Raw genomic sequence first — 19911 nt, forward strand, 5'->3', positions numbered from 1 at the left:
TAAACAAGAACTGGGAAGGTAGCTCAGCGGTAGAGTGCTTGCCTCACATGCATGAGGCTCTGGGTTTGATTCCTCAGCACCACAGAAGCAGAAAAGGCCAGAAGTGGTGCTGTGGCTCAAGTGGTAGAGCGCTAGCCTTGAGCTGAAGAGCTGAGGGACAGCACCCAGGCCCAGAGCTCAGGCCCCATGACCAACAACAACAACAACAAAAAATATATATATATACATACATATATATATATATATATATATATATATATATATATATATATATATATATATATATATATATATATATACCTGATCTGCTGACGGAAAGCTGCAGTCCCTGCCACTTCCCAGCAACAACCTAGGTAATTTCCTACCTTAGATGTTAGCCAGGAAAAGATCAAAATTCAAAGTGCAGTTTCTACTGATACTGCATTTGCATCTTTGAAAAGATGAACCATGCCCAGAATGGTAATGCTCATCTGTAATACCAGCTACCCAGGAGACAGATAGGAGGATCATAGTCCAAAACCAGCACAGACAAAAGCACAAGGCCTTATCTGAAACCACAAACCTCTGGGGATGTGGCGTAAGTGGTAGATTCATTACCTAGTAAGCACAGTACCCTGAGTTCAAACCCCAGTAGTGCCCCCCAAAATCTCAAATCCTTATAAATCCAAGACTATTCATATTTGCCTGAAATCCAGATGCATGCAGAGCCTTTGTTTTCATGTTCCCTTAAGGAAGACTGGGGTCACATCACTGCTTACCTTCTGCTGATTGGGAGATCTGATTGTCACATGTGTCTTGGATAAAAGTGGACAAATGAATTTTACTAAGCAACAGTTTTATTTTGTATCTGTGGGAGAGAGCTATGGGAATTGGGGGACCAGAGGCTCTGTGAAAGCTTAGGAACAAGGTATCCATTTCCCCCTTGGAGACCACATCCCTCCTCGGCAGGTGGCAGGCATTCCAGAGTGTGGTGTCCAATCGGAGAGAGGCTGTGGACTCAGCCCTTCGAGTACACAACTACTGTGTTGACTGTGAGGAGACCAGCAAGTGGATCATGGATAAGACAAGAGTCGTGGAGTCTACCAAGGACTTGGGGCAGGACCTGGCAGGTGTCATTGCCATCCAGCGGAAGCTGTCAGGGCTAGAGCGGGATGTGTTTGCCATCCGGGATCGAGTAGGTGCCCTGGAGCGTGAATCGCAGCAGCTCATGGAGTCACACCCTGAGCAGAAGGAGGACATTGGCCAGAGGCAGGCAGATGTTGAGAAGCTGTGGAAGGGCCTACAAGACGCTCTGCAGGGCCAGGAGCTCTCCTTGGGTGAAGCCAGCAAGCTGCAGGCCTTCCTGCAAGATCTGGATGACTTCCAGGCCTGGCTGTCCATGGCCCAGAAGGCTGTGGCCTCTGAGGACATGCCTGAGTCACTCCCAGAAGCCGAGCAGCAACTGCAGCAGCACGCAGCCATCAAGGATGAGATTGACGGGCACCAAGAGAGCTATCAGAAAGTCAAGGCCTCTGGAGAGAAGGTGATCGAAGGCCAGAAGGACCCAGAATACCAGCTTCTGGGCCAGAGGCTAGAGGGCCTGGGTTCTGGCTGGGATGCCCTGCGCCGGATGTGGGAGAGCCGAGGCCACTCCCTTGCCCAGTGCCTCGGTTTCCAGGAGTTCCAGAAGGATGCTAAGCAGGCTGAAGCCATCCTCAGCAATCAGGTAAGGAGAGGCAAACAGGGGTGGGTCATGGCACTCTTGCAGCTGCAGCAAAAGCGGTAAGTCTGCGAATGAGCTGTCATTAGTTGGAGGGAATCCCCTGTCTTCCTCATCATGGGCCCTTTCCATTCCCATCTGTCCAACTCTACCATGTCCTTGGGGTGGTCAGAAGTTTGGGAAGTTCATTTTGCCCTTGGCAACTTTAGACACAATGTCTTGGACACCCTAGGGTAGAGTGAAGGCCAAGCGTGGGGAGTACAGCCAGTTCACACTGTAGGCTGTATTAACAACATGTGGTATTCCTGCCTGGCAAGTGCCCTTAACCAGCTGCTTGTCTTGTCTTCATGCTACATCTGCTTCCACAGGAGTACACTCTGGCTCACCTGGAGCCCCCAGACTCGCTAGAAGCTGCAGAAGCTGGGATCCGGAAGTTTGAGGATTTCTTATTGTCTATGGAGAACAACCAGGAAAAGGTCTTGAGTCCTGTGGACTCCGGAAACAAGCTGGTAGCTGAGGGAAACCTGTACTCAGACAAGATCAAGGAGAAGGTGCAGCTGATTGAAGACAGGTACTCCCTAACTTTAGAGTCCTGGGGCCCCCTACTCATAAGGGTTGGAGGTGCTGAGCAGTGATCCAGGTTCAGCACTATTTTTTATTGTTGGTGGTGGTGGTCATCATTGTGGGGCTTGAACTCTGGGCCTGGGAGCTGTCCCTCAGCTCTTAAGTTCAAGGCAAGCGCCCTACCACTTGAGCCACAGCACCCCTTCTGGTTTTCTGGTGGTTTTTTTTGGAGATAAGAATCTCACGGACTTTCCTACTCCTGCTGGCTTTGAGCCGTGATCCTCAGATCTCAGCCTCCTGAGTAGCTTGGATTACAGGCATGAGCCACTGGCGCCCAGCAGGTTCAGCACTATTATGACCAGCTTTGGCTTCCTTTCCAGGCATAGAAAGAATAATGAGAAGGCCCAGGAGGCCACGGTTCTTCTAAAAGACAACCTAGAGCTACAGTACTTCCTCCAGAATTGCAAAGAGGTGAGGCCAGGGGGCAGGTACACTTTCCAGGAGGTTCCTGTCTAGCAGCAGAGTGCTTAGAAGGCGGGAGGCCATGGGGACTCATTTTCACTCAAGAGTGATGGGAATTCATAAGTGAGGAACTTTGTTCTCTTTCATTCTTTCTTTCTTCATTCATTTTTACTATCTTGAAGTAGTTGCACAAAGGGCTTTCAATTCAACAGGTTAGTTTATGAGCACAATGCATCAAAATCAATGGCACCCCTTCCGTCATCCTCCCCATCTGCCCCAACTCCTCCAAATCTCCAGTTCCACAGTTCTTTTCCACCCAGCGTTCTCTCCAAATCTGAAAAGTCATCATTTGAGTTGCCAGGTCTAGAACAGGGTTTGTCAAGGGATGTTCTGAGAACTTTATATTAGAATCTCCTTGGCCCTGGGCTGGCCTGGCTGCACAGATGCATGACCTCTGTATTCATCCACACGGTGCTCTGCACTTGGTGGAAGGCCCTGCTGTTGCCATACTTGGGAACATCTTCATTTTGCTCTGTGCCTTGCAAATTGTGAAACAACTCTTGGCCCTAGGTAAAACAACCTGTTGGGCCATACTTAGACACAGACAAATCAGAAGCTTAAGGGGTGAGAGGAAGAAGCACTTTATATGAACTTCTTGGTTGGAAAACTGCAGGCTCAGAAGGCCCTTGCTCATTTGGGACACATCCTATAAGGAAGGTCTTTCACCTGCCTTCCACTGACAGGACTTTCCATGTGGAACTGGACTTTTCCTGACTTCTTCCCAGCTCTCCTCTTTTCAGTCTTTTCCTCTCATTCCAAACAAATTTTCTTTCATCTGTCTCTGTCTTCAACACAACCCAGACTTGGTTTGGTGTCAGGGCATTCTGGAAACATTGGATTCTCTGATATGAGCTGGCCTTTGCCTTTTCCCCAGATAACATTTTCTCTGTGTTTATTCATGATTTCTCACCCTGAGGATGGTTTTGCTCATCCATCCAGTAAAAATCCTGTTAACTTCCACTACAATATGTCAGGGCCCTGTCCTAAATCCTAGAAACGTGGAGGAGAGGATATCATCCCTCACGCACACACCAGTGAGGAAGACATACTGATGCCCACACCGTAGCTCTGTATGATGCTGGGACTTCTGGACCCAGATCTGGAGATTCCTTCCTTCTGTGCTCTGACTTCCTCCCCCTTGCCCTTGTCCTTCAGCCAGGAATGGGCAACAGGCCTTCCCTGCAAAGAGATATACTCAGAAACTACCTCTTTCTACCCATAGCTCATTCTCTGGATCAATGACAAGCTGCTGACATCGGCAGATACATCCTATGATGAAGCACGCAACCTTCACAACAAATGGCTGAAGCACCAGGCATTCATGTCAGAGCTGGCTTCCCACCAAGGGTGGCTTGAGAACATTGATGCAGTAAGTCAAGCTAGTGGGTAGAGGGTGGCTCTCTGCTCAGCTATGCTGTGTTAATGGGGCTTCACTCACAGCATAGACACTGTCCTGAAGCTTGCTGGATGGCATAGAACTTGGTAGTGAAGAAAAAAAAATTCTTTTCTAAATAGTAAACCTTCAATGCCCCCAACACAGACAATATTAAACCTGGTCAGAACTGGTGCCACTTCCAGACCACTCGAGTTTGGGGCCAGTCCAGGACATTAAGGACTACCCAATTTGGATGTCAACATCCAGTATTAGAACAGCAGTCATTTCTGTTTGCCTTCCATTATCATTACTAGGGCTACAGTGTTATCGAGCCCAGGGCCAGAGAGTGGCAAAACAACAGGGAAGCAGTCATTCATAGACTTCATAAATGGGAGTCTAGGGGACTCCTCCAGTGGGCATGCCCAGTAGCATAAGTCAAAAGGGGACAACTGTTCAATCTGGGAATCTCATCCCTTTGCTCTCCCACCTTGTGGCTGCCAGGGATTCGGAAGATGCCATGCTATGGAGTGATTAAGGGCATGGCCTCCAGAGCCAGGCTGACTCCTTCACTTCCCCGAAATGTGGTTAATAACAGCACTACCCAGGGCACTGTCAACACTAAAATGTTTGAAGACAGTGCACTTAGGGTAGAATTGAGTAATGTGAGTCGGTTGATGAATAAATACTGGCTACTGTTAGTCGTATATCTTCCTGGTCTCAAGTTTCATTATGCTGTACACACCCCAAAACAGAGCTAGGTAAGACAGCCTCAGTACCTACCTTAAAAGATCACCCCAGGTCAGCTTATCATTTCTGGAACTCACACGGTGCAGTTAGCTCCCAGATGGATCAGAAGCCTTTATGTTTTTAGCACCAGCTGACCCCTTGACATACTGCATTCTGTCCCAGGCACTGCTTTCCCCGCCCTGCCTTGCCCTCTTCTGCAAACCCCTAGGTGACCAGAGTTGGTCCCAGTGTGCCTCAGCCCAGTTCTGTGCTCATCCTTTGCTTTACTGACTTCTCCTCAGGTAGCCCCTTGGCAGACACCGGAGAGCGCTGCTTGGGAGCCACTAGGGCCTAAAGGGTGTGTTCTCCTCTCTCCACAGGAAGGAAGGCAGCTGATGGAGGAGAAGCCCCAGTTTAAGGTCATAGTATCCCAGAGGCTGGAAGACTTACACCGGCTCTGGGATGAGCTCCAGGCCACCACCAAGGAGAAGACCCTGCAACTCTCAGCCGCCAGGAGCTCTGACCTGCGCTTGCAGACCCACGCGGACCTCAACAAATGGATCGGTGCCATGGAGGACCAGCTGCGATCAGATGACCTGGGCAAGGACCTGACCAGTGTCAACCGGATGTTGGCTAAGTTGAAGGCATGTGGGTGGGCAGGTTGTAGACTCGGGATGTTAGACTAGAGGGTATCCGGGAAGCAAACCTGAAACCTTGAAGGGAGCAATCCCACCATTCCTCTCCGCTGTCCTGGCTTTTCTGATGCCCAAAGATCTCCCACCCCTTTTGCAGTGGGGTCAATCACGAATCCAATTAAAGGAAGCATGAGAAATATGGGAGGGCAGGGTGACTAGCGGGTTCATGGAGGAGGCTGAGTCCAACTGGGCTTTGAAGGGTGGGTGGGAGATGGATGGATGAAGGGGAAACAGCCAGCAGGTGTTGAGGCTAGGTCTGATACCATCGCCTTGTGTCTCAGCGAGTGGAGGACCAAGTGAATGTGAGGAAGGAGGAGCTGGAGACGCTGTTTGCCCAGGTGCCCTCCCTGGGAGAAGAGACTGGAGATGAAGACATGAGCATCGAGAAGAGGTTTCTGGACCTCCTGGAACCCCTAGGAAGGAGGAAGAAGCAGCTGGAATTATCCAAAGCCAAGCTGCAGATCAGCCGGGACTTAGAGGATGAGACGGTGCGTGGGCTGCAGCCTCTCCATCCCCTGGGGCTTGGCTGCCAGCTGCCAGGAGAACAGCTGGCTACTATCCAGAGGAATCTTGGTCATCTCACCCCATTTATCTCATAGGGCTGCTGTGGGGATTGCATTAGTAGGAAAGCAAAGCTGCTGCTTTTTGAATGGTAACCGTCAGTCACTTGTCAAAGTGGGTGGTGATGAGCATGGACTTTGGGGTCAGTCAGACTTGGGTTCAAGATTCCGTCATGTTGCTTTCCCACTGGTTTTTGTTTTTGTTTTTTTGCACATAAGTGGGTTGCTTGGAAACTCTGTTTAAAAAATTACCAAAATATATTTACAAAATCTCTGTAAATATGGGGGTATACCCCTGATGGGGTGTTGGGAGAGACCAGGGAGACACTGCCAGCAGTGCCCTGTCTGGCTCTTTGTGGATGCTCCTCAATGAGTGGCTGTAATTGTCATTGCTCTCCCCTGCCTTCTGATCTCTGCAGCTCTGGGTGGAGGAGCGGTTGCCACTGGCCCAGTCAGCAGACTATGGCACGAACCTGCAAACCGTGCAGCTGTTCATGAAGAAGAACCAAGTGAGTCCTGCTTCCCTTCACCAGCCCACCTCCCTTACCTGGCCCAGGGGTCCAACCTAGCACAGATCTGTAGAAGGCTATTGGTGGCAGATTATAGCTCCTATGATGGCTTCGGGGGTCCCCAAACTATTTGAAGTCTTACTGCATGAAAGGGTGGCTCTGGTGACTGCAGAGAGAATCAAGGGACATGGGGATTTGGGACCATTTAGACTCCATCAGGATGGAGTGAAGGCTGGATCCTGGAGGCTTTTCCGGGGTTCCGTGTGCATGCATAGCCCCATACCTAGTGACCTCACTGAGAGGAAGCTGGTAACTCCTGGTTTCTCTCCCATAACACTGCTTTGCTTCTTCTGTGGCTGTTAGGCATGTACAGGCAGTGTCCTCAGGATATGTAGGCCCTGTTTCTCTGGACCTGTGACAGTACTTGTGGTGCTCAAATCCTATGGAAATCTACTGAACATGGATTCTGAAGCCTAGAAGCAAACACCCATCTGCTGCCCAGCTCTCTCTTAAGCCAGATTAGGAACTTATAATGAACCTAGCCAGAATCCTGAACTTGAGCATATTTTGTGCATCAATGGTACAAAGTAAGCCCTAAATCCTCTAGGAATCCAGTTGAGTGGGGCTGCAAGGGTTTCATGCCTGGCCCAGAGCTAACCCCGGGCTCCTGCTAGACAGGGTCAGGCCTCTGGACCAGCAAGGTGAGCCTAGGTACTTAAATCTCAGAGAAGCATCACTCTAGCATTGCAACTCCTTGGGGAAGGAAGATTGTGGTGCCCAGCACTCTTTTCCTCCAGAATAATAGCAATGAATACATTCTTGCAGAACTGTCAGAGCCCAGAAACCATGCAGAGCCCAAGCTAGAATCAAAGACATCTCAGCCAGGCACTGGTGCCTCACACCTGTAATCCTAGCTACTCAGGAGGCTGAGATCTGAGGATAATGGTTCAAAGCCAGGCAGGAAAGTCCTTGAGAGACTTATCTCCAATAAACCAACAGAAAACCAGGAGAGGCACTGTGGCTCAAATGGTAGAGTGCTAGCCTTGAGCTGAAGAGCTGAGGGACAGCACCCAGGCCCAGAGTTCAAGCCCCACGACCAAAAAAAAAAAAAAAAAAAAAAGAATAAAAGACGTCTCTTCCAAGTTCTCTTGGACCCTTTGTGTCCAGTTGACATGATCTAGTTACAGAGGCTCCAGTAGCCATCTGCAAGAGCCTGAGCTTAGAAGATAAGAATCAGGATCAGTTAATTCCACAAACTTCTGTTGAAGAAGGAAGGCCACTGAGAGACACTGTTCTGTGGGCCTCCATTTCCTCCATTATGAAGTGAGCCAGCTGCCATATTTCCAACACAAAAGGCTTTAGCTTTTTCTTTTTTTTGTTGGTCATGGGGCCTGACCTCTGGGCCTGGGCGCTGTCCCTCAGCTCTTCAGCTCAAGGTGAGCACTCTATCACTTGAGCCACAGCTCCACTTCTGGCTTTCTGAGTGGTTTATTGGAGATAAGAGTCTCACAGGCTTTTCTACCGGTCTACCTTTGAACCACGATCCTCAGATCTCAGCCTCCTGAGTAGCTAGGATTACAGGCGTGAACCACTGGCACCAATCTTAGCTATTTTTCAAATATAAGTGCCCAATCATTCCCAAGTCCCCTGGTGAGCAGTTGCTATTCTAGTGCAAGAGCAAGGCAAATATGGATGAGGTTCCCCTAACCAAGAAGGAAAAAGCAACCTCTTGGGATAGTGTGGCTGGCCTAGCAAAGGCTATTTTAGGCTAGCCCTGTTAAAACAAAAATCACTTTTATCATCTCTTCCCTGAAAACTTCTTAATGCAACAGCTTGAACTTCAATGTGCTTTTATCCAGAGGGCTTATTAACTACGGTTGACCAGGCACCACCCGAGGAAGCAGAATCTGAGGGTAGAGCCTGATCATTTGCATTTCTAGCAAAATCTTACAGTAGAGCCTCCACTCTGAGAACACTACTCTAATGGCTATCTTCTGAAATTAGAGCAATACTAGAGTGCTGTGATGCACCCATTTAAAAAAAAAAAAAAAAGAAACCTGGTGTGGTAGCACATCCCTGTAATTCCAACGATTCAGGAGGTAGAAAAAGGAGGATCACAGTTCAAGGCTAGTCCCAGCAAACAGAGTCCATCTAAACAAACCAGGTATGGTGGCATGCAGAGAGGCCTGTGGTCCTAGCTATAGGTGGCTGAGGTAGGAAGATCTTAGGCCAAAACTAGCCCTAGGCTAAAATCCAAGATCTTATCTGAAAAATAAAAGCAAAGGGGGCTGGAGGCAGGAATCAAGTGGTACAGCACTTAGTATCAGTGAAAAGCTCTGAATTTAAACTCTAATATTGAAAAAAAAATCACCTGGGAAATTTTAAACACAGAAATGCTCAGGTGCCACGTTAGTCAACGAATTGTGCTATCTAGGAGTGGAACTCTGGCTTTCCCTGCTGCCCTGGATTATTGCTTGAGCAAAAATCAGAGTTAGAACCACCACCTTGTCCGAGACGGCACCTGCTAACCTCTAAATCACATCTCATCACTATCACCCATCTTCACTCTTCTCTTCCAGATCTTCTGGTCCTCCCTCTTGCCTTCACATGCACTCCAAGGCCTTTGCACTTTTCCGTCCCTCAGGCCGGGAACACTTACCCTCCATCTTTGTGTGGTTGTCTCCCAGTACCTAGAACAGGACCTGGTACACAAAACTTAATAAATGTTTGTTGGATGAGTAAAGACAGGGAAGAAATCACAGAAAAGTGCTCTGCCCACGGTCCTTTTTAGGGTACCATTTAGAGGTCATCTCAAGGAAAGTAAAGAGAAAAATGGACAGCTAATAACATGGGCTGTGTGAATACAATTGAATACTTGTATACTACAGAAAATAGTCAAAATGAAGATTCCACGTATGAAGTATAGTAACACACCCCAGCAGATTGCGGTATCACCACGTGCGCTGTCCTTGCCTCTGCTTGCCCAGAGGGAGGAAATGAGGAGGGAAGAGTTCAAGGGCCCCACAAAAGAAGTATCTCACCTTCACCTCTGGGGCCCAGAAAGGACAGGTGTGTGTGTGTGAGAGAGAGAGAGAGAGAGTGTTTCTTGAAGAAAAAGTTGACCCGTCACCAGAGTGGGAAGAAAAGGCCGCTTTGGGTGGTCAAAGGCTAAAACAGGAAATAATATACAGTTCACAAGATGTAAGGGATAGAAATGGAAAAGACAGAACCAAACCCCAAAATCAACACAAGAGGCAGCTATCAGCTCTCTTGGCAAATACCTTTCCTGTCCTCCAACACAATTACCTGGGCGAGCAGCTCTGTCGAGCTTGGTCAATGCTTAGAAAATAAGGGAACAATCAAGACCCTACCCCAGACTTTGGATTCAAAGAGAGCTGTGCTCAGATCAAGCCTCTGCCACTCACTGCCAGCAAGTTCCTCCCCTGCCATGTGCCCATTTCCAAGTGCCACCTGCAAATTAAAGAAGGAGGCATGAGAGTCCTTAGCAACCTGACTCTGGCAGTTTTGATTGCCATCACCTGCTGTGCTCAGAGCAGGTGTCAGACCCGCTCTCTAGGCAGCAAGGCCCCACCCCTGAGCCCTTCCTCTGGCCACAGACGCTGCAGAACGAGATCCTGGGCCACACGCCACGGGTGGAGGACGTGCTCCAGCGAGGAAAGCAGTTGGTGGAGGCGGCAGAGATTGAGTGCCAGGACATCGAGGAGCGCGTGGGGCACCTGCGGGCCTCCTGGGACACGCTTCGGGAGGCAGCAGCGGGAAGGCTGCAGCAGCTGCGGGACGCCCACGAGGCCCAACAGTACTACCTGGATGCAGGCGAGGCCGAGGCCTGGATCAGCGAGCAGGAACTCTATGTCTTCTCCGACGAACCCCCCAAGGTCTGCTAGGGGAGGGGCTGCCAGCCGGGGTGCTGAGGCGCTGAGGCAGAGCCAGGGCGGGCGATGTGTGGTGAGCCTTGGAAGTCTCCTAGGAGGAGAGAGTCAGGCAAGGTGTCTGGAAAAACTACCCTGCTCCTCCATGGTGCCTCCTTACCTTTCCCACCTCCTTAAGATAGACCCGGGCACAGAGCTCACGCCTGTAATCCTAGCTACTCAGGAGGCTGAGATCTGAGGATTACAATTAAAAGCCAGCCTGGGCAGGGAAGTCTGTGAGGCTCTTCCACCTCCATTTAACCAGTAAAAAGCTAGAAGAGGAGATGTGCCTCAAGTGGTAGCATGTCAGCCTTGAGTGAAAAGGTGCAGAAACAGGCCCCAGGCCCTGAGCTCAAGCCACCGCACGCACGCGCACACACACACACGCACGCATGCACGCACGCACACACACACCCTTTTAGCACATAGCCTGCAGCAGGACCCCACTTACCATGCAGACATGCTTTAACCAAGAGCTTACCATACTTTGGACATGGGTAGTGGCTGGTGAACAGTACAGTAGGGTGGGATAACAGGTCAGGTGAAGGGGAGTTTTCATGGGGACAGAAGGTTGGAAGTGGGTAGATCTCCAACACCAATTGTGACCCAGGGGAATGGGGAAAGGAGGGCAGGGCATGGGCTGTGAGATCTGGTAGCAGGCACAGGAGGTACTGGCTCTACCTCAGCACCTCCAGGAGCTGGTCTGTAACTCACTAAGGGCTGTGGGGGGCAGGCTGACCAGGCTGGGCTCTGGCACTGACCGTCCACTGCCTTCTAGGATGAAGAGGGCGCCATTGTGATGTTGAAGCGGCACTTGCGGCAGCAGCGCACAGTGGAGGAGTACGGGAGGAACATTAAGCACTTGGCCGGCCGTGCCCAGAGCCTGCTGTCTGCAGGCCACCCAGAAGGGTGCGTGTGCCTCCTGGGGTGACTTGGCAGGTCATGGCATTAGGCCAGAGGCCTCACCAGCCTTTATCCCCTAAGAAGGGAAGATGAGACACCTTTGCCCAAAATGTACATGTTCCTGGACTGTTCGATTGGCCAATTTCATTTCAAGCCTTAGTTTTGTGTGTGAGGAATTCCAGAGTAGACCAGCTGAGGCCTGGTTTGCATAAAAATCAGAGAATGAAAAACTGTCCTCCTGGTGAACTGAGAACTCCAGTCTTTTGAAGAGTTAGCAGATACTAAGAGTCACTGAGAGCTGGGAGCTTTTTAATGGTATAGATCAGAAGGTACTTCAGAACCCTCCATATGTGACTATGAAGATAGAAAAGCTATACAAACCAGCTGGCCTCCTGAGTTGCTTGGATTCTCATAAATGGGAACCCACTGGTCAGACTCCTCATAGCTCTTTCCTCAACTGTCTTTCGGGCACCCATCATTTGGGTCCTCAGCAGCGACCCTTACATCTTCCAGGGCACACAAGGCCTGAGTCCCTAAGTTGCTGAGCAGGGCCACTGTACTGGAGCCCCCTGCAGATCAGAGTTCAGCTCCACCAGCCCTTGGGAAGGGATAGTGGTGGCCGCCCTTTGCACTTACATCTGTGAACTTCCAAGAGGGAGGGACGCTGCTGGAGATGCCACCCTGGGACAGAACTCCAGAACAATCCCGCCATCCATGAAGTCTCATTCCTTCTCTTGCTCCCCACCCCAAAAAAGCCCCTGACGCTTCTCTTGAGTTTCCCTCTCCTTCCTGTCCTCAGCAGGGTCCTGGGGACAAATAAGTCAGCTCTTCTCACACTGGCTGCTCAAGTTCTTGCTCGCCATCTTTAAAGGGTGTCTTGGTTTGAATTCCAGGGAACAGATCATCAGACTTCAGGGCCAAGTGGACAAGCAGTATGCAGGGTTGAAGGACATGGCAGAAGAGCGTAGGCGGAAGCTGGAGAACATGTACCACCTATTCCAGCTGAAGAGGGAGGCTGATGACCTGGAGCAGTGGATAACAGAAAAGGAGATGGTGGCCTCATCCCAAGAAATGGGACAAGACTTCGACCATGTCACTGTGAGTAGCCACAGTACCACTTCTCTTGGTCTTCTGATGGCGCAGGAGTAGCTCACCATCCCTCCAGTCCTGGCAAAGCCCATGCCAGTTCCAAAGTATTGTGGGCTCTGACTTCTCTGGGGAAGGTGTGAGAGTCTGCTGTGCATGGTTCACAGGGACCACCCAAGAACACCAGTAGTTTGGAGCGTGCCTGTGGGCCCCCACTAACTGCATTTCTGCCTTCTGTCCAGATGCTCCGGGACAAGTTCCGGGACTTTGCCCGGGAGACTGGGGCAATTGGGCAAGAGCGAGTGGACAACGTGAATGCCATCATTGAGCGGCTCATCGATGCCGGCCACAGTGAGGCAGCCACCATTGCTGAGTGGAAGGATGGGCTGAATGACATGTGGGCGGACCTTCTGGAGCTCATTGACACGCGCATGCAGCTGCTGGCCGCCTCCTATGACCTGCACCGCTATTTCTACGCTGGGGCTGAGATCCTGGGCCTCATCGATGAGAAGCACCGCGAGTTGCCCGAGGACGTGGGTCTGGATGCCAGCACGGCTGAGTCCTTCCACCGTGTGCACACTGCCTTCGAGCGGGAGCTCCACCTGCTAGGCGTGCAGGTGCTGCCCGCCTTTTGTTGCCTACAATGTCATGACCACCTTTTGGGGGAATCCCAGGGTAGCAGAGGTCCACCTAGACCTATAAGGAAAGCAATCTAGAATGAGCACAGGATTTCTCTTCCTTAAGGACTAGCAGCTCAGGGCAGGGAGCGGGGTTTTCAGATATCCTCTAGCTTCAGCAAGGGTTCTTTGAACTAATATCACAAAAAGCCAATATATAAAATGCCGCCCTACGGTCCAGTTTCTCTGCTTGCACTTTTCTAGCATGAGGTACATTTGGATCCCCCAAAACATCTTTTGAATGGGAACAGAGAATTGCATTTTGTAAATGAAGAAGGCACAGAGGGCCAGTCAGTTGCCAAAGTGAAGTAATCAGGAACCTACAGTAAAGCCAGCGTTTGGGCCCTGGGTGTAAATCCCACATGCCTACTTTGCTTAGACTCCTTCCCTGATCACTCAGCTTCCCCAGGTCTCGGCGTCAAAGACAAGGGTGAGGGGTGCTAGCTGCCAGGGATTTCTCCCAAGCTCCCAGTGGAGTACTGAGCGGTGGGGTGGACGTGCAATCCTAGACCATCCCTTTAAGCTCAGGGACTCAACCCTGAGTTAGGTTGCTTCCTGGTTTGCCTGAAAGTAGACTTATTAGGATTTTGTCCTCCAGCTGGAGGTGGGACCTGGTGTGTAGGTGCCATGTTTGGAATTCCAGAGCCCTTGAGACACTAGGTGCCACTGAGATCTCAGGAGTGAGGTCTTATGCTCCTGAGATGTGATCTGGGACAGCCCCTTCCATGGACAGGCAGCATGCAGCGTGGATAAGAAGAGAGACAGAGTTGCAAGGTCCCAACCAGCTGTCCCCTTGGCCAATGTGAGGTACCTGGGCCCCCTTAGCTTCCCTGTGCCTTGGTTTCCTCATCTCAACAGCAAGAATAATAGTACCTCTACCATAGATTTCTAGAAAGAAGTTACTAGAAACTATCTAGAACAGCACCTACTCCACAGGCTCATTGTTACTTCTGCAGGGGTTAAAGGGTGTTTGAGTCCCTCTCCCTCCCAAGTCACCACCAAAGGCCAGCAGATACCAAGACAAGCAGAGGTGCCCAAGCAGGGAGCCTGGTCCTATAGGACCCTCTGGGCAGAGGCTGGACAGAGACACTCCCAGACCCAAGATGCCTCTGTCCCCGGAATCATGTCTGGTTTGGTTTGACCACAGGTACAGCAGTTCCAGGATGTGGCCACCCGCCTGCAGACAGCATATGCTGGGGAGAAGGCAGATGCCATCCAGAGCAAGGAGCAGGAAGTGTCTGCGGCCTGGCAGGCTCTGCTCGATGCCTGTGCTGGGCGCCGGGCCCAACTAGTGGACACAGCAGACAAATTCCGCTTCTTCAGCATGGTCCGAGACCTTCTCTCCTGGATGGAGAGTATCATCCGGCAGATTGAGACCCAGGAGAGGCCCAGGTGAGAAGGGCACCCTCAAGGCAGTTGGTGCTCTGTTCTGGGTGAGGTTGACAGACCAGGGCTTCTTTTCAGAGGGATAGAGAGTTGTTAACAATCCCCCAGGAGCACCAGAGACTCAGGGTGGGCTCAGGTGGAGGCAGAGTAGCTCAGCTTCTACTGGGAGAACCAGCCATTTCAACTAAGTGTTTGAGAAAGACATTTGTCATTCTGGCAGTGATGCTCCCACATGCACAGCTGGGAAGATCCAGGGCTGGTCTTTTTTCCCTAGTTGCTGGGAAATGGGCAGATGAGGTATGCAAGGCACAAAGGTTCAGACAGTTGCCAAAAGAGAGTCATCAGGAACCTACAGACATGCAGGAGAGCCAGGTTATAGAGGCAAGGTCTAAACCTCAGGTTAGAGGCCAGGTCAGGCTCATGAGCCCAGCTGGGATCTACCTCTCTTTCCAGTTTTGTCAGTTCAGCAGCTGTTGGTGACTTGTCTCTGTGTCTCCCTCTGCCTCCATGGTACCTGTCTTGATGACCATACTTTTGACTGTAACATCTTTATTGAGATATAATTCATATACTATACTTCATCCATTTAAAGTGAACCATTCAGTGGTTTTCATACATTACCAGTTACATGAACACCTCCCCAGCCTAAGGTTAGAAAATGTTATCATCGGGCTGGGAAGGTGGCTTAGTGGTAGAGTGCTTGCCTTGCATGCATGAGGCCCTGGGTTCGATTCCTCAGCACCATATAAGCAGAAAAAAAAAAGCCGGAAGTGGTGCTATGGCTCAAGTGGTAGAGCGTTAGCCTTGAGCTGAAGAGCTGAGGGACAGTGCCCAGGCCCAGAGTTCAGGCCCCATGACGACAAAAAAAAAAAAAAATGTTATCATCTCCACAAAATGACCCACCCCCATTAGCAGTAACTCAGTGTGTTCTCACCCCTCACCCCTAGAAGCTGCTACTTTTTTTCTGTCAATCTAGATTTGCCTGGGCCAGACATTTCATAGAAATGGACTCACATAATATATTGTCTTACGTGATTAGATCCTTTGACTTCAGCCTGTTTTTAAGGTTCACTCATGTTGTAATATATCAATACTTTGCTCTGTGTGTGTGTGTGTGTGTGTGTGTGTGTGTGTGTGTGTGTGTGCGTGCGCGCGTGCTGGTCCTGGGAACAGAACTCTGGACTTGGGCAATATCCCTGAGCTTCTTTTGTTCAGGATAGCATTCTACCACTTGAGCCACAGCTCCACTTGCAGTTTTTGTTGCTATTGTTGTTTGAGGAGGGGGGTGGTATTGTGGTAATTCATTGGAGATAAGTCTATGGGCCAGGCACTGGTGGCTCATGCCTGTAATCCTAGCTACTCAGAAAGCTGAGATCTGAAGATTGTGGTTCAAAGCCAGCCCAGGCAGGAAAGTCCACGAGACTTTTATCTCCAATTAACCACAAGGAAACCGGAAGTAGTGCTGTGGCCCAAGTGGTAGAGCACTTGCCTTGAGCTGAAGAGCTAAGGGATAGCACCCAGGCCTAGACTTCAAGCCCCAGGACCACCACCACCAACAACAACAAAAAGCACCTCATGGACTTTCCTGCCCTGGCTAGCTTCAAACTAGGATTCTCAGATCTCAGTCTCCTGAGTAGCTAGGATTACAGGCGTGAGCCACCAGCACCTAGCCTCTTCACTCTCCACCCCCCCCCCACTCTTCACTCTTTTTTAATGTTGCATAATATTTCCAGGCTTCTTTTGGGTTCCCTGCAACTCACCCCTGACCATTGAAAATATTAGGGTATCAGTGTTCTTGCTGGGGTTGGGTTGGAAGAGGATGCCCTTGCTGGCCAAAGGGAGGAGGGAGCAGGACCAGACTCCTAGAGGCAGCTAGGAGGCCACCTCCTCTGCTAGGGTGGTCCAGAAGTTTCTTGTCCTAGACTTCCTCTCTACCCTTGTCCTTGTACCCATAGGGATGTCTCCTCCGTGGAACTGCTCTTAAAGTATCACCAAGGCATCAAGGCAGAGATCAACACGCGGAGTAAGAACTTCAGCACCTGCCTAGAGCTCGGGGAATCCCTGCTACAGAGACAACACCAGGCCTCAGAGGAGGTGAGCCCTTTCGTGTTCTTGTGCCCACTCTGGCTGGCCAGCAGCTTCTAGGGGGCGGGAAGGAGCTTCAGAAGAGCCTGTCTTTTACTCATGGAGCATCAGCGCTGCCTGCAGGCCAAGGATCAAAGCCACTCTGAGCCCAATCCTTGTTAAGGAGACACCCACTCACTAACGGATGCCTCATGTGGGTGCCTCAAAGAGGTTAAGTCGCTTGCCTAAAGCTAACAAAGTCTCAGAACCAAGACTTGAAGACAAGATGATGTGACCAAGACAGGCAGTCTTTGCAGGCTTCCCTGCGATGGGTGGAGGGAAGGGTTACCAAAGCTTCTCCTCCCTTCCTTCCCTGCAGATCCGGGAGAAACTGAAGCAGGTGGTATCCAGGAGGCAGGAGATGAATGACAAGTGGGAAGCCCGTTCTGATCGGCTTCACATGTGTGAGTACAGCTCAGGACCCAGGAAACCCAGGGTGGAGAGCCAGGTAGACTCCTGCTCAAGCAGGGAACCAGCCTGGAGAAGACTCCTCAGCACCACCCATGGGCAAAGTTCTGAGCCAGAAGCCTTGGAAGTCCAGGCAGAGGCCTAGAAAATTATGTGCCCCTGCTTGGCCTCCCCTATTTGCCCCTGCCATCTGAGCCCAGCTGGTATTCCTACCTGGCTGTGGCTGGGGAGTCAGAATAGAGTTGCTTCCAAGTAACGCATTTTTAAAATAGAACAATTGCTCAATATGGGATAAGAGGGGCGGCCCTGGGCAGGAGGTCAGCCCTGAGAAAGGTTTTCATGCAATTTAGAGATTCCTGTCTAGCTGGCCACCAGCTCCCACGTGTGTCCGGGGGCTATTCCAGGTTCCTGCCCAAGTGGACTGTGGCGTGTTAATAGGCCTCCGGGCCTCGTGGGTGGGTCTCTGGCTTGTTTTCCTGCAGTGCTGGAAGTGTGTCAGTTCTCGAGGGATGCCTCTGTGGCGGAAGCATGGCTGATCGCCCAGGAGCCCTATCTGGCCAGCCGGGACTTTGGACACACAGTGGACAGCGTGGAGAAGCTGATCAAGAGGCACGAGGCTTTTGAGAAGTCCACAGCCAGCTGGGCAGAGCGCTTTGCTGCCCTGGAGAAGCCTACCACGGTGAGCGGGGTCACAGCTGGAAAGCTAGGGAGGGGGCATCCACTATGCCTTAAGGGTCAGAGAGAATCCCCAGGCAAGAACTTGGGTGTCAGGGAGTACCTGCACTGGTAAACGACTATGGATGAGTGGAGAGGAAACGCAGGTAGATGAAGTACTGACCTGTGACCACCAAAGACAAAATGGTACATGGAAGGCCAAGCCAGCAGGGCATTGTGGGTGGGGGTCCAGGCTTAGAGAGGTCATCTGTGGCTGCTCTGACCTTTCCGCTTCTTCCTCCTCCCCCAGCTTGAGCTTAAAGAGCGCCAGACGCCTGAGAGACCTGCAGAGGAGCCTGGGTGAGTGGCAGCTGTACATGCACCTGTCAGAAAGATGAGCCACGCTGGTGGGGGGTGGGGGGGTGGGGAGGAGGAGTGGCAACTTTACATCAGAAACCAAGCTCTTGAACAAGACACAGCTGCTGACCTGGCAGTCCTAGGCTCTGGTGAGTAGCTAGGTTCTCCTGTGGGAATCTCCTGAGCACCCTCCTCATCCTGCCCCCTCCCGCCCCCCACAGCTCAGCTCGCAGGAGAAGCTTGTCTCCCTGCTGGGCATCTCTGAGAAGATGAAGGATGCCCAGCTGGGAACGCTGGGCCTCGTACTCGGGGGTCCTGTCACTAAACGAGGACTGTATCTTCCTTAGGCCTCAAGAGGAGGAAGGTGAGACAGCTGGAGAGGCTCCCCAAGTTCACCCGGCAGCCACCGAGAGAACGTCCCCGGTCAGTTTCCTGTCCCGTTTGTCTAGTTCCTGGGAGTCGTTGCTGCCAGAGCCCTCTCACCCCTACTAGACTCAGCAGGGGTGCCTTGCTCCCCACCCTCATCCTGCCCCACCCTCGTCCAGAAGCCTCATTCACCTTAGTCAATTTTTTTTAAAAAAAAAAACTTAGGTTTTCTTAATTCTTAAAGTAATTCTCCTTTCAACCCAGAAACAACTGACATGCCAGCCTACTGACATGGCTCTGCTAGTTTGGTTTTATTTAGTCTAATAAATTTTATTGTATAAATACATCACCATCTAGACCAGGAAAAGCACTTTATACAGAAGTGATTCCGTGTGTATCCTGTCCTTCCATCCAACTTTCCCACCTCCAGCTTCAATATGGCACACCCTTCCTGAGCACACACGCACGCATGCACACACGCAAACACATGAGCAACACTCTTCCATCCTGTTTGTCCTACCCAGAGGCAGATTCTTCCTTCCTATACAGTACCCTTTCCCCCTTTCTCCCCACCTAATTGTGGGCCAGAGAGTTTGGATGTAGAGCTGGTTCTAAGGCAAGAACAGATAGATTTGAGTCCTGTAGGATGGAATCCCCAGGCTTTGGGTAATAGTCAGGAGCCAGAGCTTCAGCTTGTAGAAAAAGAAGATGAGCCAGAGGCCTGGACAAACGCTGCCAGAAATCTGTGGCATGTGGCCTCAGGACTTGCCTGGAACAGATCCCTCAGGATATAACTGGGGTTGGGGAACTACTCTATGGCAGAGCTGACTGAAACAAAGCAAGAATTCTCCACATGCAAGCTTGCATGGCTTCCCTACTGCATGGGTCACCCCTTCTCCCCTGTGGCATGTGGCTCTGGGGGATCAAGAGAACAGATCCTTTAAGTACCCTCAATCCAGGTGTCCAGGTAAGTGTGCCTGACCTCTGAGTGGGGACTTTTAGAAAGATTAGTCTTCTTGGCCAGGCGCTAGTGGTACATGCCTAAGATCCTAACTACTAAGGAGGCTGAGATCTGAGGATCAGGGTGTGAAGCCAACCCGGGAAGGAACGTTTGTGAGACTACATTATTACCAACTATCCATCAACTTGGAGCAAAACATGCTAAAGGAAAACACTCTCGCCCTGAATTCAAGCCCCAGTACTACAAAAAAGAAAATTAGTATTCTTAATAGAAGTTTTTACCTCAGGGGGAAAAAAAAGATACACTTTCATTGACACAGAGACAGCTCTGTGCAAAATCCCTGTTATGCTCAAATTTTAGCCCTTCCTAACACACACACACACACACACACACACACACACACACACACC

General features: G+C 50.7%; 1 protein-coding gene across 1 annotated transcript in view; it reads left to right on the forward strand.

Annotated features, from left to right (window-relative positions):
• Sptb (spectrin, beta, erythrocytic) overlaps window positions 1-19911 on the forward strand; it is a 70059-nt gene that overhangs the window by 35525 nt on the left and 14623 nt on the right. Inside the window, exons 15-31 of the mRNA XM_013016708.1 lie at window positions 949-1705; window positions 2068-2270; window positions 2644-2734; window positions 4008-4154; window positions 5267-5530; window positions 5863-6069; window positions 6561-6650; window positions 10268-10546; window positions 11358-11488; window positions 12376-12580; window positions 12811-13185; window positions 14393-14637; window positions 16587-16725; window positions 17075-17159; window positions 17646-17842; window positions 18128-18177; window positions 18522-18597. Of these exons, the coding sequence (XP_012872162.1) occupies window positions 949-1705; window positions 2068-2270; window positions 2644-2734; window positions 4008-4154; window positions 5267-5530; window positions 5863-6069; window positions 6561-6650; window positions 10268-10546; window positions 11358-11488; window positions 12376-12580; window positions 12811-13185; window positions 14393-14637; window positions 16587-16725; window positions 17075-17159; window positions 17646-17842; window positions 18128-18177; window positions 18522-18597 (3541 nt within the window). The remainder of the gene's footprint in view (window positions 1-948; window positions 1706-2067; window positions 2271-2643; window positions 2735-4007; window positions 4155-5266; window positions 5531-5862; window positions 6070-6560; window positions 6651-10267; window positions 10547-11357; window positions 11489-12375; window positions 12581-12810; window positions 13186-14392; window positions 14638-16586; window positions 16726-17074; window positions 17160-17645; window positions 17843-18127; window positions 18178-18521; window positions 18598-19911) is intronic.

This window comes from Dipodomys ordii, unplaced genomic scaffold (assembly GCF_000151885.1).
Source record: "Dipodomys ordii isolate 6190 unplaced genomic scaffold, Dord_2.0 Scaffold2, whole genome shotgun sequence".
Lineage (NCBI taxonomy): Eukaryota > Metazoa > Chordata > Mammalia > Rodentia > Heteromyidae > Dipodomys > Dipodomys ordii.